Source organism: Zootoca vivipara, chromosome 3, assembly GCF_963506605.1.
Source record: "Zootoca vivipara chromosome 3, rZooViv1.1, whole genome shotgun sequence".
Taxonomy (NCBI): Eukaryota; Metazoa; Chordata; class Lepidosauria; order Squamata; family Lacertidae; genus Zootoca; species Zootoca vivipara.
Window position 1 is genome coordinate 4,083,696 of NC_083278.1, and position 24,921 is coordinate 4,108,616.

Consider the following 24,921-nt stretch of genomic DNA (forward strand, 5'->3'; position numbering starts at 1 on the left):
TAGTCTCAACATCCGACAAAGAGGGACTCTGGCTAAGGATCTCTAAAATACTTTTGGACATTAAAAAGGAACTGAACCTGAACGCAAACCCAACAAATAAGAAAATATTTGGACAATAGATCTGGAGAGGCGTTAGAGGATTAAGAGGATTTATTAACAATGAATATGGAAACAGAGCAGCAGACTGATTTGTACACTGAAGAAGAGGAGGAAAATGAAGAGAATGTTCCAAAGTGAGAGATGTGGAACAGAGGAAGGACTTGTTACAAGAACCACTCAAGGGAAAATTAGGATGGGCTTTTGCCCTCCCAGTGAGAGGGGGAGGACAGGGCATATTTGGGGAAAACCTTAAAGAAGTTAGAGGGTGTTGGGAGGCAGATAGAGGGAGGGAGAAACAGAAGGAGTGGTGTAAAAAAGCGGGTATGAGGATATGGAAAAGGGTGGGGATGGGTTAAAGGAATTATATGATGAATTAATGGATGGATGATATGGAAGACCCGATACTGGTCTGAATAATGGAATTTGCTAAAAATTTCCAGAGAATCTGGAATTGGTGGAAGGAGGGATGAAATTTTAATATTGTTATAAATGTATTGAGATATAAGAGTTAATAATTGAAGGATGATTCATTGTCAGCAAAAAATGAAGGTGAGGGGAAGTTATAGATTATAGATTTAAAGGAAAATAGAAATGATAGATTGGAATTATTGGATAAAAGGAGATAAAAGTAGAATCGAGATATGGGATATTATATAAAAGGTTTAGAAAATATCATAAATAGTTTGATGGAATATAGTGAATATATTGAATACTGTTAATTTAGCTGTGATAATGGACCCAATATGGAGAGAGTCGGGGAAGTCTTAAAAGGAAGTTATAATAAGATTTGATTGCTAGGATTTTCTTTTTCTTTTTACTTGTGTTGTTTTGTATTTTCTTTTTTTCTTTTTTTGTATTCTCTGTTGTTTGAGAAAATCTTTAATAAATATATTTATAAAAAAGGAATGTTGCAGTATCCTTTCTCCTTTCCTCCTAAAATGCTTTGCTGTTGGTGTTTATGGGTGTGTAGTCCTCAGCACCAAAGACAATGGGGAAAGGTTACTTGTGAATTATTGTTAACTCCACAACGAAGTTGTGACACAACGTGTGGTACAATAGTTACCTATAGAATGCCAAAGGAATGAAACTGAGTTTCAAACTGAGTACTAGGGATGAAAAGGGGGCCTAGCTCAGCGGTAGAACATCTGCTCTGCATGTAGAAGGCTTCATCGCCACAGCATCTCTAAGCAGAGCAAGGTGAGACCCTTGCCTGAAACCCTGGAGAGCCGCTGCTGGTCCATGTAGACGGCACTGGGCAGTACGGACCAGTGGTCTGACTCATTAGAAGGCAGCTTCCTATCATTACAGAAATGGATTCATAAGTTAACGGCACCTTTACTTTTTTAGGTTTTCATCCTTTAAAAAGCTTGTTTTGTGTCTGGTTTAGTTTGCACACTCTCTGCTTCTCAAAACAAGGCCTCTTCTCAAACCTTAACCTTTGTGACGTGGGTGTGACCCTCTTAGAAATAAACTGCCCGAGAAGCTGTCGTGGACATTCTGGCGTGAGAAAAGTTCACAAGGAGGTAGAAGTCACACAGTGTTTCCAGTACGCCTCCAGTTTGGATCAGGAATAGAGAATAGAATAAGAATGTTTTCTGGACTCCTACTACTCCGTCTCGTCTAGTGCCAGTTAAGAGCTGCCTCTGAATTTATCTGTGGAACTGGCTGTTCTGGCATGTAGAACGGAACCATCTGAAGCAGCTCCTCCTGTGAACTGCTGGCATGAAACAAAAGCTGGCAAGTAGTAATTCAGCAGCTATCTATAGTTGCTGTTTGAAAAGAAATGGTTAACGGAGGGCAAGGTGTTTGTTTAAACACAGTGCAAGCACCTTTTATTAAGTATGACCATAAATAAATATATATTTACATGTTTACAGAAAAGTTAGAAATTTCCCCTTCATTTTAGTAAAGCAATGATAGTCCTATTACTCTTTCTTAAGCAGGAGTCCTGCTTCATTCAACTTCACTCTTTCCTGCACAGGTCAGTGTAGCCTTGTCTCCAGGTGTCCCGTCGGCCCTTGTGGGCGCCACGAGAACCCCCTCCCTTGCCCCTTCAAGGCCTCCTGTCCACCTGCTATGTTTTGCTCGGCCTTGGGCTGCTCCTGGAAGCGGAGCCCCCCAGCAGCCTGCAGGAGACAGAGCCTGTGCTGCCCAGCGCCTGGGCCTTTGGGCAGTGCCAGGTGCCCCTTTGGAAACCGGAGGGAGTGAAGAGAGAGGAGATGAGCTGGGGAGGGGAAGAGGGGAAGCCACAGAGCCTCCCTATAAAATGCTACTGCAGGGGGCTCTACGCCATGTGGTGGTGGGTGCTTAATGGTACAGTAGTGCGAATACAATCCAGATTGAGACTCCAATAGGCAGCAAAAGGTGAAAACACATTATGAGGGGCCTGATGCAGATCAACCCCTTGGGCCTGCCATTTAGTGTTAAAAACAGCCCCATTCATTTCAGCCAGAACGTGTTTCGCATTTTGCAATTGGCTGTTGCAATGCAAATTGCTGGGGTTTGTCTGTGGTGTGCATATCTGAGCATCAGTTTTCTTCCAGTGAAGTTGGTATTTTATTGTGCTTTGTGAGAACAATTGCATTGTCTGGCTCAAGCTTAAACTGTGTTTGCTTCTTGAGCAATTTACTTGTGCTTTGTACTAGCAAGGTCCTCACAACCACCATTTTGTAGGAGGGTCCACAACAGTTTTTCTGATTTTTCAGGTGTGCCTATATGTACATATGAAAAGTTTGGGAGGTCCGGCTTCAAACATTGCAAAAAACACAAAAACAAACCCACCCAGAAATGCTACAATCCAGCAAGGAACTCGTTTGAGGTGCCTGTTGTATCTCTTTTGGAAATGCAGATTTCCAAAAAATACCAAGGAGAATCACAGAATCATAAAGTTGGAAGAGACCGCAAGGGCCATCCAGTCCAACCCCCTGCCAAGCAGGAAACACCATCAAAGCATTCCTGACAGATGGCTGTCAAGCCTCTGCTTAAAGACCTCCAAAGAAGGAGACTCCACCACACTCCTTGACAGCAAATTCCACTGTCGAACAGCTCTTACTGTCAGGAAGTTCTTCCTAATGTTTATTTCCCATGCTCTGTGCATTAGTATACAGACATTGAAGACCACTGATCACCCCCCTAGGCTCTTATTTAAGGATTTTCTCCTCCCACCACTAGGTTTGCGTGCTATTTGCTCCATTTGGTCCTTGACATTTGGATGATCATCTTCAGCATTTGATAGACTCCTACTTCAGGACCACTGTCTCCCTCCCCCACATAAGTCAGTTTAAAGCCCTCCTGATGAGGTTTTTTAGATTCTTGGCAAAAACATTCCCCCCAACCTTTCTGAGGTGCAGCCCATCACTTGCCAGAAGTCCATCTTCAAGAAACTGCAGACCATGGTCTAATAATCCAAACCGTTCCTGTTTGCACCATTTGCGAAGCCAGTTGTTCACTTCCCCTATTTTTCCCTCTCTCCCTGTGCCACGTCGTTCAACTGGGAGGACAGATGAGATGACAATTTATGCATTTAATTGCTTCAACTTCCTGCCCAGAGACTCATAATCACTTTTGATCTTCTGGAGGCTATGGCTTGCAGTGTCATTGGTTCCCACATGGACCAAAAGGAAACAGTATTTGTCAGTGGGTTTTATGATTCCTTGCAGCCGTTCTGTTACATCTTGGATCTTGGCCCCGGGGAGACAGCACACCTCTCGAGACGTCTTGTCAGGCCCACAGATCACTGCTTCTGTACCCCTCAGTAGGGAATCCCCTATCACCACTACACGCCTCCTAATAGGCTTGGTCATGATTCTTCCATGTGCTGTCCCTTCCAAAGTCACCTGCATATTCCCGAAGGACTGACTTTGCTGCTCGTCTTCATATTTCTGATCAACTGTGATGGGAGAGATCTTCAAATGGAGTCTGTTCTTCATCTTCCATGTTAAGGGAGAGCACTTCGAATCGAGTGTGTAGTTCTAAACCCTCAGAGTGATCCCTGGGCCTTCTGCTTCTATGAGTCACATTCCTCCATACATCTGGCTCCTGTGTTGGGGAACTGACCTCCTCCTCAGGGATGTCCCCTGTCTCCTCCTTGGTGCAGAAGATGTGCTCTGCTGCATCCAAGAAAAGCTCCAGCTCTTTAATTCTCTGGAACGTAGATACACAGGCCTGAAGTTGCTGGACCTTGTCTTCTAGTAGGGCAACCAACTTGCAATTGCTGCAGGTGTAGCTGCCTACATCCTTTGGCAAGAATACAAAAATTGTGCAGGAATTGCAGGTGACTGCAGTTGTTCTCTCACCCTCCATCTTGAAAAGCTTGAGGTCAGGACAAAAAAGAAGCCTAGGGCTCCCCCAATAAATGTTTGAGACTAACTCCCCTAAATCTAAAAAATGGCTTAAACAGAAGCCCCGCCCCCTCGGACCATGTGCTCAGGGAGAGCACACTTCCAAGGTCACCTGCAAGGTCACCGGCCAGAAACAAACACACACACAAGCCTGGACAGTCACACAAATCCAAGAGGCAGAAGCCTTGTGCTCCCTCCTCAGTCGCTGGAGAGACAAGAGGGCCTTCTTAAATGAGCAATGCAAAGAAATAGAGGAAAACAACAGAATGGGGAAAACCAGAGATCTGTTCAAGAAAATTGGAGATATGAAAGGAACATTTCGTACAAAGATTACCATAATAAAGGACAACAGTTGAAAGGACCTAACAGAAGCAGAAGACATCAGGAAGAGGTGGCAAGAATACACATAGGAATTATACCAGAAAGATAGGGAGGTCTCGTACACCCCAGGTAGTGTGCTTGCTGACATCCTGGAGAGTGAGCCAGACATCCTGGAGAGTGAAGTCAAATGGGCCTTAATAACAAGGCCAGTGGAAGTGATGACATTCCAGCTGAACTATTTAAAATTTTAAAAGAGGATAGTGTTAAGGTGCTACACTCAATATGCCAACAAGTTTGGGAAACTCAGCAGTGGCCAGAGGATTGGAGAAGATCAGTCTACATCCCAATCCCAAAGAAGGGCAGTGCCAAAGAATGCTCCAACTACCGCACAATTGCGCTCATTTCACACGCTAGCAAGGTTATGCTTAAAATTCTACAAGGCAGTATGTGGGCCGAGAACTCCCAGAAGTGCAAGCTGGATTTCGAAGGGGCAGAGGAACCAGAGACCAAATTGCAAACATGTGCTGGATTATGGAGAAAGCTAGAGAGTTTCAGAAAAATATCTACTTCTGCTTCAATGGCTATGCAAAAGCATTTGACTGTGTTGATCACAGCAAACTATGGGAAGTTCTTAAAGAAATGGGAGTGCCTGATCATCTCATCTGTCTCCTGAGAAATCTCTATGTGGGACAAGAAGCTACAGTTAGAACTGGATATGGAATAACTGATTGGTTCAAAACTGGGAAAGGAGTACGACAAGGCTGTATATTGTCTCCCTGCTTATTTAACTTATATGCAGAATTCATCATGCGAAAGGCTGGACTGGATGAATCCCAAGCTGGAATCAGCTTCTTACGGCATTGGGACCCGCATCACTGAATTTCTTCTAGCATCGAGCAGATATTAGAATTAACTTTCCAGAGAGTGCATGGTATACCAAAGAAATATTATGTTAAACTATTACACCGCAGTTCTTTACAGCCTATACAAAGTCCATGCTTCCATTATTCACCAATTCTTTCCATCCTTATTGCAACATCAGGGGAAACAGCTCCGATGTCTTCCAAGCTTCTCAGTTTAGCAAAGAATATGCCTTTGAAGTGCTTTCAGAAGCTGAAGAAGATGTTGGTTCTGTAGAAGAGACTTGATATTTTCCTGCAGCACACAAAGGCAAAATAATGTTCAAAAAATGCTGTTTCATTTTTAGGCATGTAAAGCACACACACCATAGCTGCCAAGTCTCCCGTTTTCCCCAGGAAACCCCCGTTTTTAAAGGTGTTTCCCGTTGTCATCCTGAATGGCGAAATATCCCGTTATTCCCCCGGATTTCTTCCGGTGCCACTCTGCCCATGTCTGGGCACCGGAAACCGGGCAGCGCCGGCACCGGAAGTTGCTTCTACACATGTCTGGACATGCGTAGAAGCGACTTCCGGTGCCGGCGCTGCTGATCCTGTATTTTTCTAACCGGGACTTGGCAGCTATGACACACACAAACCTCTGCTCTGCCACTGCCAATATGGCTGATAGAAACCAAATATAACAGAAACAAATATACCATGAAATTCCCTGAAACGAGAGGTAATCGGATAAAATAAAAATATTTAAGGAGCTAAGGATATCAGAAAACTAATAGTAACGACTGATATAGAAATAATTAACGAAAATAATCAAAGCCTTAACGGGATGCCAGCTACAACCTCGTTTCACTGCGATTAACAGTTTCCTCAGAAGGAAATTGAAAGGGCTGTATTTTCAATAAACATCATTCAAAAATAAAGAGTAAGGAAACACTAATTTTGCATATTCAAGGCCTAAGACGCAGGCAAAAAGGGGGTTTCAAATTAAGCTATAAACTGGTAGCTTTCTTTAAAAAACTCAAAGTCTGGGCTGCAAGAGCTCCATGATCTAATGTTTGGCAGAGATCATGGAGCTCTTGCAGCCCAGAATTTGAGTTTTTTGGAAAGTAGGGTGCTGGACTAGCTGGCCAGGGCCGCATCCAGCAGGCTCCCACTTTATACCTGACTGAAGGGTGGCTTCAATTAAGGCAGAGCTGTCCCTCTGCTCAGCTCTCCCAGCTACACCCAAGCTGCCCGCAGCTCCATGGACACACACCTCCTTCTCCTGGTAGCAGTGCTGACCACAGGAAGACCCTGAAATGGGTGTGTGTGTGTGTCTTGGGGTAGAGAGAGGATGGCGCTGATTGCAAGTCTGTCTCGCTGCTGTTGAGCGGCATACATTTGACCTGCTCTGTGCCCAGTTACTGCACCAGACTCAAGCTCATGCGGCCATCAGGGTCTGTTTGGAGCCCAGGCATTCTCCCCTTCCTCACTGTCTGCTGCCACTGCAGATACAGTGGTACCCTCTAAGGGTGGGAGTTTGGATTGCACCCTTATTCTGGCAACAGGGGTTGGGCTGAGCTGTTGAAGACCATCCAAGATAATGTTGTACATGGGTCTCCATTGCTGAAGTGCAGCATTTTGGGCACTGTTATCGCAGAGGCCCCCAACTACTTTTGGAGGCTGATGGTAACCATGCTTGGAAAGCGCCTTCCCCTCATAATGAACTGATGTGGTTACAGTCAGCCTGAACCATCAGGGCATCGCTTCCAGCAAGCAATGCTTTGCACATCTGGCTTCTACGGCATATCTGGCTTCTTGTTGTGTTAGCACAGCAATTGGCCTTGCAGTGCATTGAAATGGCATGAATCTGAAGGCCCAACATACAGAAGAACATTTGAAATTGTACAAGGAAGTTGGTGGCTGATTACATACTGTACCTGTTTTGCCAAACAAGTTGTTTAAAGTTTTTGAGAATGGAGAACTGATGGAAAGCATAGGAGCCGACATGCCTTGGGATGTTGACTGTAAGACACAAGCACATATTAGTGAAGAGCAAGCAGCATTTTCTATAGGACAGGCTTTTATTTAGTCTTAGCTTTAATCTGGCAATTGTAGAAAACCTCATACTTAAAACTAAGTTAACTAACTTAAAACTAAGGATTGTCAAAATCACAAGGGGGCCCTTGCACAGTCCTAGTGCAAACCATAAACACAGATAGGAAAGTGTTGGAGATAGCAAACATGTCCCTTGCACCAGAGTATGCATGGCAGAACCATATGGACCATGGAGAGCAGCTGCACTTTTAGCCCCACCCCAAATGTATCATTACAGAAAGTCCAAGACTTGAACTGCGCACACAGCCAAGGGTCCTGATCCCATGGAGCCCCCGCACACAAACAGGAATTTGCACACAGAGCTTTCTATACAACCAAAGAACGCCTGGACCATAGCACGCCAGGCACTCCTGTCTTCCTCTGCCTCCCGCAGTTTGGTCAAACTCATGTTCGTAGCTTCAAGAACACTGTCCAGCCATCTCGTCCTCTGTCGTCCCCTTCTCCTTGTGTCCTCAATCTTTCCCAACATCAGGGTCTTTTCCAGGGAGTCTTCTCTTCTCATGAGGTGGCCAAAGTATTGGAGCCTCAGCTTCATGATCTGTCCTTCCAGTGAGCACTCAGGGCTGATTTCCTTAAGAATGGATAGGTTTGATCTTCTTGCAGTCCATGGGACTCTCAAGAGTCTCCTCCAGCACCATAGTTCAAAAGCATCAATTCTTCGGCGATCAGCCTTCTTTATGGTCCAGCTCTCACTTCCATACATCACTACTGGGAAAACCATAGTTTAACTATACGGACCTTTGTCAGCAAGGTGATGTCTCTGCTTTTTAAGATGATGCCTAGGTTTGTCATTGCTTTTCTTGCTCGCGTATGAAATGAGCGCAATTGTGCGGTAGTTGGAGCATTCTTTGGCACTGCCCTTCTTTGGGATTGGGATGTAGACCGATCTTCTCCAATCCTCTGGCCACTGCTGAGTTTCCCAAACTTGTTGGCATATGAAGTGTAGCACCTTGACAGCATCATCTTTTAAAATTTTAAATAGTTCAGCTGGAATGTCATCACTTCCGCTGGCCTTGTTATTAGCAGTGCTTTCTAATGCCCATTTGACTTCACTCTCCAGGATGTCTGGCTCAAGGTCAGCAACCACACTACCTGGGGTGTACGAGACCTCCATATCTTTCTGGTATAATTCCTCTGTGTATTCTTGCCACCTCTTCTTGATGTCTTCTGCTTCTGTTAGGTCCTGCTATGCAGGAGCTAAATTAAGAATTCACTATGTAGGTAACTCACAGTGCTTTGGCATTCATGTTTACTCAGAGATGCTGAATAGTAGCCTAGCCTTTGGTTTAGGGTTAGCATGGGGGGAATTGGGTTCTTATGCTTTTAGCAGCTGTATGACAGGCAGAAATTCAACAGATCAAGCCGTTTCTAGTATGGAAATACAATTATGAGAAAAGTTTTGCCATGACAGTGCTCTCTCTTATCGTGTGTTATGCCATGCCTGCACAGGCCGCCATCCAAATGTTGCCACTGATTCTAAAAGGTTGGCAGCCCCTGCTGTAAACCATTATGCCTTAAACATAAGAAAGACAGTCCGTTACAAAATCCTGTCTGATGAGGATGATAGTGATGGTGATATGTTTTTTCCATTCCCCCATTCCCTCCCTTTTCCTTATTGTGAACAGTTTCAAACACATACTGTTTATAAAGGTTGATAAAATAAAGGTTTTCTCATTCATTGCTGAGGGATTAAAATTAGAGAGAGTCTATTACAAATTAGACAGTGCAAGATTTAAAACCATGCTTCCATTAGCAGTGGATTTCTTCTGCGTTTAGAAGAGCACCTTTGGCTCCAACCCACTATTTATTCTTGGGAATAATATTACCTTTGTGTGTTGTGAACTCCAGCTGGAGAGGGAACACTTATTCCACAGAGCTTCCCGTACCTGCACATTTGAAACAAAGGAAAGCCAATATCAAATAATCTCTGCAATTCAATAGAATAAAATAAAGCTCTAATATTTTAAAATTCATTTCCTACCTTCCTATCTGAGAGGATTCCAAGCAGCAGAATGAATAATCCCTGCAAAATATTTTCATATTAATATTATACACATTTGTAAAATGCCTGAATCTAAAGGCCAAAGGATCTGTCTTATGTACGGTAATTCCAAAGGAAGAACAGCATTTCTGAACACCGATTGCCAAAGTGTATGGGGGGAAACATGGATAATGGATTTGTGAGCCTAGGAGAAAAATAAGTGAGAAGTTTTGGATAACATTCTGGGGATTACAAACTAATCCCGATGACAAGCTTTAAAAGGTCAACAAGCAATATACTGGGGAAAGAGACCTCACATTGCAATCCTATGCATTTCCTATTGAGTTCAGTGAGACTTAGTCCCTGTTAAGTAGGATCAGAATTGTAGTATAACAGACCCTCCAAGTACCCCTATTTTCCAGGGACAGTCCCAGTTTCTGATTTGATCCTGGAATGAGACCCCCGGGTATAGGGCAGTATATAAAATAAATAAATAAATGAGCGCATATATAATGGAACAAGGAATCTTTCACAAACATTTGCTCCGCTTGCAATTCTGGATTCAATCTAGAGGTGACTTTGAACTCACAGTCACAGGTGTTAATGTGGGGATCAGTGCTCAATTTGGGGACTACAGTGCTTTAATCTCAGCATTTCTCAGGTGAGGAAATAAATACTTATAGTAGGTTTAATAGCAGTAAAGGAGAAACAGGCCTAGGTCATGGGTCATGTGATGGCACAGGCTCTAGGAAAGAAGACTGCAGCCTCTTCACTCCTCCTGGGTTGTATGAACAGGAGTGTGTGAATCTGCACTTATGTTGCTAGCAAAGTCTATTCAAACTCCTGAATTGGGGGGGGGGGCACCAAGGAAGAGGGGGTAGCAATCTAAGACATACCTGTAGAGCAAACAAAGATAGGGCCAGGTTCAGTTAATAGTTCACTATCACAGTATTCCACCAGATTTTAGCCATTTCCTCTCTAGGATGGGCAAGGGGAGAACAGGGCCAGGCTTAGCACAGAAGTCCAAATTCAGTGACATCGCTAGATTCTTACCACATGAAAAATAACAATATGAATCACCTTCTCGTGTGGAGTCCCAAGAAAGTGTTGACAATATTTTTTTATCAGTTAAGCATAGCAAACGGCTAGTATCTTTGATCTACTTACCTGAAAAGCATTGAAGAGAGTAAATAAGTAGTGGAATGCTCTAGGGCTTCCAGGGATGACTGTAGCAAGACCAAATAACCAGGTGAAGCCTAAGAGTGATGTCAGAACACCGATACACTTGGTGATGCGATGCAATGAGCTCCTTTCTTCGTTGATTGATTTTTCACCAATGGAACGTCTTTGTATTTTCGCTATGACCACAATGGTAACAATCACATTGACAGCGACAATGATCATGGCAGGAATGACTAAAGCCAAGAGAGCTCTACTCTCATCCCAGTTGAGTAAACAGACCTTTTTTCTTGTGTAATGGGGGTGGGTGCTGCTTACGGTGATAGCAGATATAACTAGTGGGCAAAAGTATCCCAAGCAGAAGCCGAGAGCTTTCATGATGGTCTTGCCTGCATTATGTAAGATAAAGACCACGTGGTAGAACACCATGAGGCCCAATGTTAGCATCCAAAAGAAGACACAGAGGTAGAAAAACTGAACAAAGAATGCTGCTGCTATGCAGAGCCAGGCCTGGTCCATTTCTGTGTTTGTGTCATACATTACTGCTACCACAAGGAACCAGATGTCTGCAATGAGGAGAGAAATCACTATGTTCAGTATGCAAACATGGCGCATGTAGGATATTCTTGCTTTGGTCACTGATTTCCACACGGCAAATTCTATGCCAATGCAGGCCACCAGGCTCAATATAGAAATGCTCACACCAATGTAAGACATGTAATCCAACGTGTCCCATGGATCATGACCGGGAGACATCAAAATGGAGAATGAAGTCAAGTGATTACAGGAGCAAGTGACATTGTCCCCTTTCTCTATGCTTTCACAGCCAGTATTGTCCCAACCTCCACCATCCTCTGAAAAGCTGAAATTCCAAAATACACATCGAGGATTTTTCAGGGTCTTGTTATCCTTCGAAAATGTCATAATGATCCTGAAATCTTGACTTAGTCTGCTGCTGGCATTGATTAGCGTTGTCATCACCAAACCATTTACTATGAATTCATCCATCTTTTTATACTGTGGAATAATAGGCCCCAAAGTTGAGTAAGCCACACTGATAATGGTGGAGATGGAGTCTTCAGTTTTAATTTTTGCTTCGTTAATTAGCACACTACCACTGAGGTTTGAGGGCTTGGAGAATGTAAAGCTCTCATCGTAGTCTGAAACCTTGCTTTTGTCAATGACCACACCTTTGAGCTGGAGGTTGTCATAGCTGATGGAAGGAATAGAATTGTTAATAGGTTGAAGGGAATCAGAAAATTGTTCCACTGAAGCCAGTAATTGAGAAGTCCCATTCTCAAAATCCTTCCAAGTTTTTGTTGGACTGCTGATAACCATGTCTACTGTGGATAAAAAATTCTGCAATAATAAGAGAATAAAGAGAGATTACTGAAGTCCAGTAACAAAATTATCAGCGTGCATTAGAAATTCCAATCCCTTTTCATTTAACCCTAATCCAACTACCAACTTTTCATATCATTTATTATTTATTTATTGAATTTATATATGACCCTTCATTCAAAGTTCACAGGGCAGTTTACAATATAAAAATCAAAAAATTCATAGTATGAGAACAAGCAAAACAATAACCCCCACCCACCCACCCTGTTTTAAAGGCCATAGATTGTTTCATTAGCCATTTGGAAGGTCAGATGGTTGAAAGCTCAAGCGCCTCTCATATTTCAAATACATTATTAGATGCAGATACCTATTTTATCATATTGTGATGCTGTCATATCCAACAGTCGATCAACCTATAACATCCACAGCAAGCCAGGAGGCTGTGCTGTAGACAGTCTGAGGTCCTGCACAGGTATTTGTTTCATGGTAAAAACTGAAACTTTGCCTCTGTTTGCTCATTATTATTTAGGAAAAGTATAGCTCTTGATTTAACTTCTGTAAGAATTATTGGAACAAACTCTTGACATTTCCACGTTGATCCTGATGCTTTCTCCTTTTCTTCTTTCCTGAGCTACTCTGTCATGCTCTTGTGAATAGGTGGGTGAATCTGAACTTATTCCTATGGTTTATCTAATAGCATTCAAATGAAAGCTTGACATAACTGAAATATGACATGAGATTCTCCACCATGAACCTTCCTTGACCTTGGTACAAACCTGAGACCAGCCTCATCTCAAAACATGATGTCCTAAAGGCACTCTGAGAAACATCCTCAAACCTTGCATAAATCGAGCTGCCAGGTCCAGTCTATTCAACTCCTGAACGGGAGTCATCAATATAACAGTAAGGCAAAGAGCAGACAAAAGATCGCCAGTTCAGCCACAGCCCACTAAGAAGACTTTTATGCAAACATTTTATTTGCAAGATGGGCAAGGTGAGAAGCAGGCAGAAATTCTGGGATAAATTCAAATGCACAACAAAACTAGCTGAATAATAATTGAATAATAATAATATAAGAAGAATTTATTATTTATATCCCACCCATCTGGCTGGGTTTCCCCAGCCGCTCTGGGCGGCTTCCCACAAAATATTAAAATACAATAGCCTGTTAAACATTAAAAGCTTCCCTAAACAGGGCTGCCTGAAGGAGAAAACAAGCTTTCGTCATCTTTCACGTGGCAGCCCTTGAGATATTTGAAGATGGCTCTGTCTCCTCTTTTCCAGGCTAAGCATATCCAACTAGTGCAGATGAAAAGAAAGGAGTTCTCAACTTCTGCAAAGTCTTCTGTAACTTACTTCCATTGTTGCCCGCTCAGCTGCTACCGGCACGACTGAAATCATATTCAAAATTTCCACAACAGCTTTCAGGTTTGCAACAGCTTTCATACTTTGCTGCTGTTGCTTGACGGTACGGTTCAGGTGGCTGAGGAATTCAGGCAAATTCTTCTTTTGCTCAGGACTAGACACCAAAGACTAGAATTGAAGTTAAATGCGTTAAACACAGAGTAAATTGCGCTTAAGGCTTGTTATTAAATAGAAAGCCCACAGATTCTCTTCAGCCAGCTGGAAGAGGCACAGAATGTTGTGCAATTAATTCTAGAAGGGAATCTTGCGTCACAAAAATGCAATTTCCTGATTTCCCGGGTGACTGGGATTTTTGTTTGAAAAGCTTTGGATGCCCTGGGTACAGAGAGGTGGAAACACTAATCAGCAGTATGCAACTTGGGGCACATCTACACTTGTGTTTTTAATGTTAGGAAAGGTTAAGGAAGAGTTGCGATAACGCAGAGGGACAAATGACTTGTTGCTTTTAACATTCTTAATGTGTTATTAAAATGTGACACCAGAGGGCGCTGCAGAGAAAGTGTTTTGACGAAAATAAACCAATTTTAAGTACAGTGCAGTACAGTGTAAGTATGCCCTGGGACATTTTAGAACAATAGATCTAGTATCATTCTAATAACGTTAAAACCGGTCAGAGTAGATACAGCTCCAGTGCCAAATTCATTTCCATAACATCCATAGCTGGATATCACATCAGGTGTGACCCAGAAATTACAATTAATGCAGAATGCGGCAGCTAGACTGGTGACTGGGAGTGGCCACCGAGACCATATAACACTGGTCCTGTAAGACCTACATTCACTCTCAGTATGTTTCCAAGCAAAATTCAAAGTGTTGGTGCTGACCTTTAAAGCCCTAAATGGCCTCAGTCCTGTATACCTGAAGGAGCGTCTCCACCCCCATCATTCAACCCGGACACTGAGGTCCAGCGCAGAGGGCCTCCTGGCAGTTCCCTCACTGTGAGACGTGTGGTTACAGGGAACCAGACAGAGGGCCTTCTTGGTAGTGGCTCCCTTTTCATCAGATGTCAAAGAAATAAACAACTATCAGACTTTTAGAAGACATCTGAAGGCAGCCCTGTTTAGGGAAGTTTTTAATGTTTGATGTTTTATCGCTTTATTATTATTATTATTATTATTATTATTATTATTATTATTATCCTATGTGCCTCACTTTTGGGCAAGTGCTGTATCCTAGCTAGATAAATATTGTGAATCTGTTCCCTCCAAATGAATGATTCGTACTTTGTGCCCTCTTTGTCACCATTTTAAAAGCTCTTAAACCTGCTGATATATCCCAGCAATGTTCTGCTTACATATGTGCTCAACTCGTTTTGCACAAGGCTGCTAATTTGAGTTGTTGCAGTGTATAATGTTTAGTTTTAAAAATCTATTTCGCTGAATAGTCTGGAGGCAACCTGTGCTACCTATCGCCCAATCCTAAGTGTTTTTACTTGCACATGACTTGGAAGGCAACTGGCTTCAGTTGAGCTGACTTCCAGGCAACGCAGCCCAAGTCTCTAAGAAGAGATAGAGGGCCCACACAAAGGGATGCTTTTACCTCTGCAGAACTGAGAAGGTCATCCACTGGGACAGCTAGGCAGCTCTTTCCCACTATTTCCCACAAATTATTTTTGCACTTATAGGTGATACTTCCTTTGACAGGGTGGTTTTTCTCATTCAAGCAAGGCCTTGTGAGCTCAGCTCCATCCTCTCCAGTGCCAATCTCTGAAGAATTGCATGCTACCTTCTTTGCTATGAAAGAAAGGAAAAGAGATTGTTTTATCTCTTGAAACATCAGGACACCATACAGTGTAGACAAGTATAATGTATGGGCAAGTATAAGGACATTTGGATCACATTTATACAAAATATAGTAAGCTGCAAATAAACACACACACACAAATAATAATAATAAGATGTGCATGTATACGTAGCAATAGATTATACCTTCCTCTGCACTTTTTATTTTATTGCTACTTCTTTTGTTCAATTGAAATACAAAATTAATACCAAAAAAGGACACCAGCCATTTACAAATGCAAAGTGTCTCTCTTCCGTTTTCCATTTTTATTGATGTGAGACACTTCGAGAGACAATACTTGTCTGAAGAGTGGGATAGAAATACAGTACAGTAAATAAATAAAATTAACTGACAGAAAATGCCCAAATTAACATACTTTATTTGCATCATTAGTAAACATTTTGCACAATTTGCAAATATAACTGGGCTATGGCAACTCTAGAGATATCATATGCCATTGCCCACATTTTCTCCTTACCTGGTAAAAGTTTTAGGACCATTGGTGAACTTTGAACACGCCCATCAATTTGGTTAGTGAACTCACAATACACTTGTAATAAATGCTCTGTAGAATTGCAGCGAGCTTCTGTGAAATTTACTGTGTGTTGGTAGCAGTCTTTTCCTCTTCTTTCTGTAGGAAAAGCTTTTGTATAGAATGAGGTAAATTCAGACAGCAAGTAGAATTAGTGAGAGCCGACTTGTGTGTCGGAAATGTACGTACCGGTAACTGTTTTTTGTCTGTGAACTGCTTTGAGAGCTTTGAATGAGGAGCTGCCACTAAATATTGTAAACATAAATAGAGCCATTGGCAGCTTGATTTACGTTTTGAATGGTGCAGGGTAAAACTAAGGTTGTGTGAGCACAAGTGACGCTGAGGTGGTCCATTTAAAATAATATAAAATTACCTTCTCCCTCATGCACACGTAGCACGTGCTCTAACTACTGTAGTTCTTTCTGTGCTCAAGGCAGGGCACTAATTCAAAAAGGATCATCACTGAGCTGAGTGAAGGATGGTTTAAGGGAGCTCCTGCTGAAAATCCAAGTTGCCATTTCTCAGGTAAACTCCTGCTCAGAAGCTGAAATGCAAAGAAACTGGAGGCAGCTGCTGCCTGCTATTGTCGCCTCCTGTTTTTTCATTGCCTTCCAGCAGAATTCAGTAGGTCAAAGAGTTTTTCTGCGCTACGAAAAACGTAACGCCGCTCTATGTTAGCCCATAACCCACATTAAACCTCTGAGCAAGTTGGTCTCTAAGCTCTTCATCGACTGTCTTGAAAAGTTAAGTCTGGATTGAAGAGAAAACGTTAAAATAATTTTAGCTTCACAGCCTCTGCCGTTCACTGGCACCTCTGTCCAGAGCACACACTCCACTGCCATTTCGGTTGCCACACACCTGCTTCTCTCCCACCCGGCCAGTGGTTGCTTACCTGCCTGAACAAAGGGAGGCCTTTGTTGAAGAGAGAACTTCACAGTGTAATTTCCCTTCTTGCTTGTACAGCACCTTAGAACCCGAGTCCCTGGACAAGGAACGGATGCATTTATGGGATCCCTTATAATGTCTTTTTTCAGTGGCAAAGGAAACACGTTGATTTGCATGTGTGCAGAGCTGTTCAGAAATCTTTGGGAAAAGGTGCAGGTATAGTTGCCTAAAAACAATCAAACCAGATGCTCTTTAGCCAACAGCAGAAGCAAGCAAGTAACTAGATCTTTCTAAATTAGCGCATTTAAGGAAGTTTTTAATGTTTGAAGTTTTATTCTGTTTTTAGTCTTCTGTTGGGAGCCACCCAGAGTGGTTGGGGAAACCCAGCCAGATGGGCAGGGTATGAATAAATAAATACAGTAAATAAATATTATTATCATTATCATTATTATTATTAAACACAATACAGGAACACACATGGTGGAAATTGTATTGCGAAGGTGGTTTCCATTGCTTTATTTGTTTTTGGTTCTGACGGTGGGGATGCACTTCACTCACCAGCCCAGTCCAGATTAGCGCTGTCGACTGTCAGCACAGAAGTTGCCCCCTTTCCCTTCTGCCTGGTGCTGTGCCACACGCTGTCAACCTGCTTAGTGGAGCTTCCACTTTGGATTTGCCAGGTGACGCTGTCAAAGTTGCTCACATCACTGTTGCAGCTTAGAGAGAAACGGTGTCCCTCGGAAATCTTGCCATTTGTTCTAGAAGATATGCTCACATTTGCTGGTGAAACATAAACATTGGGGATTTGATTGTGAGTTCATTATTTTGTTTATTTAGGTAGATTGTCTCCCACTTTGCACATTGTCTCAACATGGCTTACGGTAAAATAGCAGAAACATAAACATCGGAATAGCATACACACATACAAATAAAAGGAGAAATGTCCTTCTCAAAGAGATGCTTACCCACTCGAAAGTATGTAACACTGATAACTTTGTGTTTGCGGGCACCATTGGTCGTGTTCAGCTCACATGTGTAATCCGTCTTGGTTGCAGACTTGTCTGCTGGGCATTGAGATTCATTAGCCTGAAGGAGGTACTTGGTACAGTTGTGAGTGGCAGTGGTGGTCCCTGCAAGGAAGGGAAATGAGTTACAATCAGGTCAAAGCACTACCTGCAACTGATGCTGAAACTGGTCAACCCCTCGACTCAAAGCAAAGCTGAAGAGTTGCTTCAGTGTCAGTGTCTCTGGGTGGTCAGAGTACGATGTCACCCCCATTTAGAAGTTGGCCAGGATGTTATCAGCTCCTACTCCCAGTAGAGACTTTGGGTCTAACATGTCCTACAAACTTATCCAAAGCTACCTGTTTTAATTCCAGAGGGATATTTTCAGGGATACGCCAGACAATTGCTCCCTGGGCCGTCTTAAGCATATCTAGTAAGGTCAGGTGCAGGGCCGTTTTAAGCATATCCGGTGCCAGGGTACAAAGATCCCTTCTGCCCCCCCCCCCCCATTTCCCACATCATACATTCAATACATTCAATACACATTTAAAGCACATGATTTCCCCCATAGAATCCTGGAAACTGTAGCTTCCCACTCACAGAGCTACAGTTCCCAGGATTCTCTGGAGCAGGCATGTCCAACAGGTACATCGTGATCTACCGGTAGATCACTGGATGTCTGCAGTAGATTATGAAGGGACCACGGGTCTCTAACACCCAGACAGACAGTAGTTCCCACTGTTCTTTTGCTAACCTTACGCCTAGCAAACAAACAAAAATCCTTAAAGTGTTTTACAAGGACTCACAAGGAATGCTGTGCCTGCAATCTGAGGTGGATTTTGGGGAACATGAGCAGTTCACCTGCACTGGGAGCTGAGCAATGGAAGGTGAGTGGCCAGGGTGGGGGTGCTACTGGAATTTTAAAGCCCAAAGTCCACCACTGCTGTGATTCACCACTCTGTGGAGCTGGCAATGGCGGTGGAGAAACAGGGCAGTGCAGGAGGAGCCTGACTCTCGGCAAATGTACAACTTCCAAGACAATAACACCAGAGAATGAGAGGGCGAGAGTGAGAGAGATGCATGTGTGGAGTTGGGCAAAGAAAAAGGTTTTAGGCGCACTTGGGAGCCAAGAGAGATTCTTGCGCTTCATACCTGAAATATTTATTGCTCCATTTGTTTTCCAGTAATAAGTGAAGAACTGCATATCTCTGTCTGTGCAGCAACTCAGTTCTTTAGTGCCCCCATTGCATACAATCACAACATCCTCTGAGGGCACAATTTTGATGGGAGAGACTGTTATATTAGTCCCAGCAACATGTATGACTGACACATTGTGAGTCCATTCCATAAAGCTGCAACGGTAATAACCTGCAAAAAAGACAAAAATCTTGTATTTAGCTCCATAAAGCAATGTGCTCGAACATTTCCAGATCCAAATGTGAACCTTCCAGCTTGTCTCATCTCCATGATAAAATTAACTCAATTGAATCAAAGCATTAAATGAGTGGCAAAACTTTTACATTTACATCCGTCATCTGAATGTCCAAAGGATCTGAAGTCAGCCATGTTGTATGTGGAGCAGCTCCCCAAAAGGCCAATTTTAGACTGTATTAATGGTTTCCAAGCTTTGGTTTCTCTCTAGTCTGCTTTGGTCTGTTCTGCTCTGGGAAACTGCCTTCTGTTCTGGGCGTTTTCCTTTAAGGAGGAGATAGACCAGCGGCTCTCAGTGGACAACCTGAAAATGGCTGGTGGTCTTGGTGGACCATTTAAGGGGTTTTCTGCTTGTTGCACAATTGTAATGTGCTGTGCTAGATGCTACATTTTAAATGATATTTTATTACTTCTTTTATTTCTTATACAGTAAGACTGCAAGGTACTCACGTTTTCCTTGTGCCCATTCAGCTTTATGCGTTTGGCAAAATAAAATAAAATAAAATAAAATAAAATGGGGCCGGCCTGGCCACATACCCCATAGCACTCCATGTTTTGACTATATGTTTTGGCTGAGGGCACAATCCCCATAAGGTAAGTTGTGGGTAAGTTGTGGGTGTACGGTATTATATTTTGATGCATTGCAATTTACCTTCCACGGTCACCTGGTGCTATGGAGATGACGCCCACTTTCCATTAATCTAGGTGCTAATATCTGTACAACTGCAGTGTTTAAAGGTCCACAAGGATCCTTTGCAAGGGAGGAAGATGGGATAATACCTCATCTTCTTGCCCCCCCCCCATAGCACTGTCCTCCTTTCTAATCCACCCCCGCAGGTGTAATGGGCACCAGATGCCTCTGCCTGGAGGGGTGGCAGGCTCTCCCTTGCTGGAGATTTTCAAGCCAAGGCTGGGAAGCCATCTGTGGAAGAGGTTCAAGCTCTGGATTTCCTGCATCCCATGGTTGGGCCACACCGACTTGCATGTCCCTCTCCAACTCTTAGGATTCGATCAAGTGAGGTTGCTCCGTAAATGGAAAAGCCAATTCTGAAGCTACCCCACTCGCTTCACCACATGAGTTAACCAGCAAAAAACCCACAGTTCCTTCCACAGAATGGAGATTATAGGTAACATATAGGTAAAGGTAAAGGGACCCCTGACCGTTTAGTCCAGTCGTGGACGACTCTGGGATTGCGACACTCATCTTGCTTTACAGGCCAAGGTAGCCGGCGTTTGTCCGCAGACAGTTTTTCCAGGTCATGTGGCCAGCATGACTAAGCCGCTTCTGGCGAACCAGAGCAGGGCACAGAAATGCTGTTTACCTTCCCGCTGGAGCAGTACCTATTTATCTACTTGGACTTTGACGTGCTTTCGAACTGCTAGGTGGGTAGGAGCTGGGACCGAGCAACGGGAGCTCACGCCGTCACGGGGATTCGAACCGCCAACCTTCTGATTGGCAAGCCCAAGAGGCTCAGTGGTTTAGACCAGGGGTCCCCAAACTAAGGCCCGGGGGCCGGATGCGGCTCAATCACCTTCTCAATCTGGCCCACGGACGGTCCAGGATTCAGCATGTTTTTACATGAGTAGAATATGTCCTTTTCTTTAAAATGCATCTCTGGGTTATTTGCGGGGCATAGGAATTTGTTCTTTTTAAATATATATATATATATATATATATAGTCTGGCCCTACACAAGGTCTGAGGGACAGTGGACTGGCCCCCTGCTGAAAAAGTTTGCTGACCCCTGGTTTAGACCACAGCGCCACCCGCGTCCCTAACATAAATACTGCTAACTCACTAAAGAAACATTAACTAATCATGAGAGATCAGGTCGCATGGCCCCTCCTGGTACACCTGAAACCATGGGGGGGGGACAACTATTTTATGGCCAGATAACTAGATGTGCATGACTCTTGGGAAGGGCAAGAACACCTGCAGAATTGATTTAACAAGACACAGAGAAAGCTGTGGAGCCCCAGTCACGGCTACCTCCCTTCTCTGAATCTAGGTTTCGATTGCATGTCACTCTGTATGTTACAATCCTAGAATATTATGGTCATTGTTGTTGGAGGGAGGAAACTGCAGGACATCCAATTCACTACCAGCCTTGTTTGATACAGAATATTGCAGTGTTTGCTTGGTGTGGTTTTATTCTTTGGAGGATTGTCTTACAGAGGGTAATAATCTGTATTTGTTCCCCATGTTCCTAGTGTACAGACTACTTCCCCTGTCCTCACTTTGGTAGGAGGTCTGACTCAGAATAGCAATTCTTACACTCGACTTAAAAACTTTTCTATTTAGAATTACCGGCATCTTCCAATTTAATGTTTGTAATTTTCAGTGTTGATGTTGACTTTCCATCTATAGTGTCATTTTTAAGAAGCTCCCTGCCACGGATAAAAGTTTCTGGGAAGTGCCAAGTTGCACCCGAAGAAGAATTTGACTCGCATGTCATTGTTACCGTATCACCCTCAAAAATGTCTTCAGGAGAAATCGAGATGTTTGTTCCACCTGCAAGGCAAAAAGAGAAGTTCTCAAAACCAACAGAAAGAAACCACTGCCACTCACCTAATGCATCAACTATTCATTTCACAGCTCCACTTACTGTTGTTCTGAATGCAGCCAGGAAAGCTTTGGAAAATTAGTTTGCAGAGTCTGGAAAAGGCCTTGACCAAAGGTGGTTGCAGCAAAAGTGAGCATGTCTTCCTTCCTTCAGGACTGTCATGGAGTTTTATAAGTGGGATTTTGCAAAGTGACCAATGGCCGTTTAGCTGAGTGGGTTTAAACTCTCCATGTCTGGAATGAAAGCAGCACCAATGGGCAGGTGCTTCCCACCTTCCAGGGCAAATGAGGAATCTCGATTCCCATTTTTCACTGGCAGAGCATCAGCTGTGATTGCAACCCAAATACATATTCCTGATGTGATACATTGACAATCATGTATGATGTCTTCCGTTTGGGGCGCCGTAGAAGATGGCTGAAAATAACATCTCTCCGGCTCCCACAGGGTAATGAGAGGCTGTAATGGGAGTAAGCAGCCTCCCGAAATCTTCCTGGGGGGGTACAGGAAGATGCAGTCTCATCCGCAGATGCCCATCAACCAGCTTTGACTTCGGAAGGAAGGAGGGGCTGGGGGCACTGGATGGAAAGCCCCCGTGGGAGTCTGGATCTCCTGGACGCTGATTCTATGAGAAAACACCCCTCCCAATTTGGTGTCATCTGCAAACTTGCTCAGGATGCCCTCAAGCCCATCATCCAAGTCATTGATAAAGATGTTGAATAAGACTGGGCTCAGGACAGAACCCTGTGGCACCCCACTAGTCTCTACTCTCCAGGATGAGGAGGAGCCATTGATGAGCACCCTTTGGGTTCGGTCAGTAAGCCAGTTACAAATCCACTGAATGGTAGCATTGTCTAGCCCGCATTTTACCAGCTTCTTTACAAGAATATCATGGGGCACCTTGTCAAAGGCCTTGCTGAAATCAAGATAGGCTACATCCACAGTGTTCCCTTCATCTACCAGGCTTGTAATTCTGTCAAAATATGAGATCAGATTAGTCTGACATGACCTATTTTTCAGAAACCCATGCTGACTTTTAGTGATCACAGTGTTCCTTTCTAGCTGATCACAGAGCTCTGTAAAACCAGAACATAAAGCTTCCATCAAAAAGTTCCTAAGACACTCTGCGGCATGCCCAGAGGCTACTGAGCCCCCGTGACACAGGCTGTGCACATGCTGTAACTTTAAAATACACTTTCCCCTCAGAAAATTCTGAGCAGTGGAGCTTACTCCTCACAGAACTATGGTTACCAGCAACTCTTTAGCAGACTGCAGGGATCAAAAGTCTTTGAGGGAAAGAATGTGCTTTGAATGTGCTTTAAAGGCAGGGTGTACACAGCCACAGAAGTGCAAGGGGGCTCAGCTTCTCCCTCCATAATCAAAATGGGGTGGTCTGGAGTGTGTTTTATATGTGTATTTATTGTAGGAGAAGAATGGCATTTCTACCATTAAAATGATAATATACATCTCAATAAGCAGGCTTTTGACATTACCATGCACTTCCATTGAAGACATCTCAAATGATGTGGGTACAATATTGTAGGAACGATCTAAGGCGTCAGCTGCATCTCTATTTGCACTTTCTGATAGCACATTCACTGCTGATGTTAATTCATATTGAACCACGACGCTTCCAGGTCTATGCAAAAAGGATATCATACATGATTATTTCAGATTCATTATTAGTATATGGGTATAAATTGTAAGATAAGAGTGGGAAAACAACAGTGACCTTACTGTGGGGGTCTGCTATAGACTGCCAAGCCAGACTGAAGACTTAGATGATGCCTTCCTAGAGCAGATTACCAACATTCAAAAAAGGAGAGATACAGTAGTCATGGGAGACTAAAACTATCCAAATATCTGTTAGAACTCAAACTCTGCCAATAATGTAAGGTCCAACGAATCCCTCCATTCCTTGCTGACAATTTCATTTCTCAGAAGGTGGAAGAAGCAACAAGGGGAGCATCTATCTTGGACCTGGTCCTCACCAATAGGGAGGAACTGATTGACCAAGTGGAAGTACTCTGAAACTTGGGAGGAAGTGATTCTGTCCTCTTGGGTTTCATGTTACATAGGCAAGAGAACAGTGAGTGTAGTAGGACATGCACTCTGAACTTTAAGAAGACCGGTTTCAAAAAGCTTAAGCATCACTGTGTGAGAGATCCCATGGTCAGAAATACTCAAAAAGATGGGAGTTTCTTAAAGGAGAAATATTGGAAGGCCCCAATGCAGACAATACCAACAAGAAAGAAAAGTGGGAGGCATCTAAGGCAACCAGTGTGGCTGCATAAGGAGCTACAGATGAGCTGAGTTGTAAGAAGGGCATGCATAAGAAATAGAAGAAAGGGGAAATCACAAAGGAGGAGTAGACATGTGAAGCCAACAGTTGCAGGGAGAAGGTCAGGTGGGCTAAAGCTCAGAATGAGCACAGGCTTGTGATAGAGGTGAAAAATCCTTTTTAAAAGGTTTCTTTGGCTATGCTTGAAGCAAGAGGAAGAACAAGCAAGTGGCAGGTCCTCTGCATGGAGAAGACAGAGAAATACTATTGGGTGACAGGGAGAAGGCAGAACGGATCAACTTTGCATCTGTCTTCATGCAATGCAGGGGGTTGAACTAGATGACCCTCAGGTCCCTTCCAACTCTACAATTCTATGATTCTATGTAATACATAATGAACAATTTCATGATGTTTTTAACATTTTAAAAAGATTTTTATAGATATTGGGAAGTAAAAGGGGAAACTAGTTTCAACTACAGCTTCTTTGCCACCTTATCTACCAGCTTAACACATCTGCTACAAGACAGCGACTCTAGCAGAACACTGCTAGTAGCAAGATATTTGGTTACAGTTCTCTCATACAAAAGGAAAAATGGTTTACTTCATGATTACTGAAAATCTGTTCTATTACCCGATTTATAGCGGAAACTTGTTGAAACAAACGTACTGTTCCATCTATTTTAGCCAAGGAATTCTTGCAAATTATATCTGTTTATATGTATTGAATTTTTAAGTCCTTTTTTAACTTTATTTACTCTTGCTTTATTTTATCCTGTCTTGCCCAGTGTTTTTGTAAATTGTGTTGC

At 43.2% G+C, this 24,921-nt stretch overlaps 1 protein-coding gene across 4 annotated transcripts in view; it reads right to left on the minus strand.

Moving 5' to 3' along the window:
* Positions 1 to 89: 89 nt before the first annotated feature.
* The window catches only part of ADGRF5 (adhesion G protein-coupled receptor F5), a 43,439-nt gene continuing 18,607 nt past the window's right edge, over positions 90 to 24,921 (minus strand). For 3 of the 4 annotated variants that reach the window (XM_035110333.2, XM_035110331.2, XM_035110330.2), the window contains 14 exons: positions 23,328 to 23,473; positions 21,582 to 21,785; positions 18,996 to 19,211; positions 17,805 to 17,969; positions 17,398 to 17,619; positions 16,847 to 17,065; positions 15,901 to 16,065; positions 15,180 to 15,373; positions 13,572 to 13,748; positions 10,863 to 12,233; positions 9,696 to 9,737; positions 9,541 to 9,600; positions 7,537 to 7,621; positions 90 to 5,915 (listed from right to left, as the gene is read on the minus strand). In XM_035110333.2, the coding sequence (XP_034966224.1) occupies positions 5,833 to 5,915; positions 7,537 to 7,621; positions 9,541 to 9,600; positions 9,696 to 9,737; positions 10,863 to 12,233; positions 13,572 to 13,748; positions 15,180 to 15,373; positions 15,901 to 16,065; positions 16,847 to 17,065; positions 17,398 to 17,619; positions 17,805 to 17,969; positions 18,996 to 19,211; positions 21,582 to 21,785; positions 23,328 to 23,473 (3,349 nt within the window). In that variant the 3' untranslated portion in view covers positions 90 to 5,832. The remainder of the gene's footprint in view (positions 5,916 to 7,536; positions 7,622 to 9,540; positions 9,601 to 9,695; positions 9,738 to 10,862; positions 12,234 to 13,571; positions 13,749 to 15,179; positions 15,374 to 15,900; positions 16,066 to 16,846; positions 17,066 to 17,397; positions 17,620 to 17,804; positions 17,970 to 18,995; positions 19,212 to 21,581; positions 21,786 to 23,327; positions 23,474 to 24,921) is intronic. The other variant, XM_035110334.2, reaches the window with a different exon arrangement.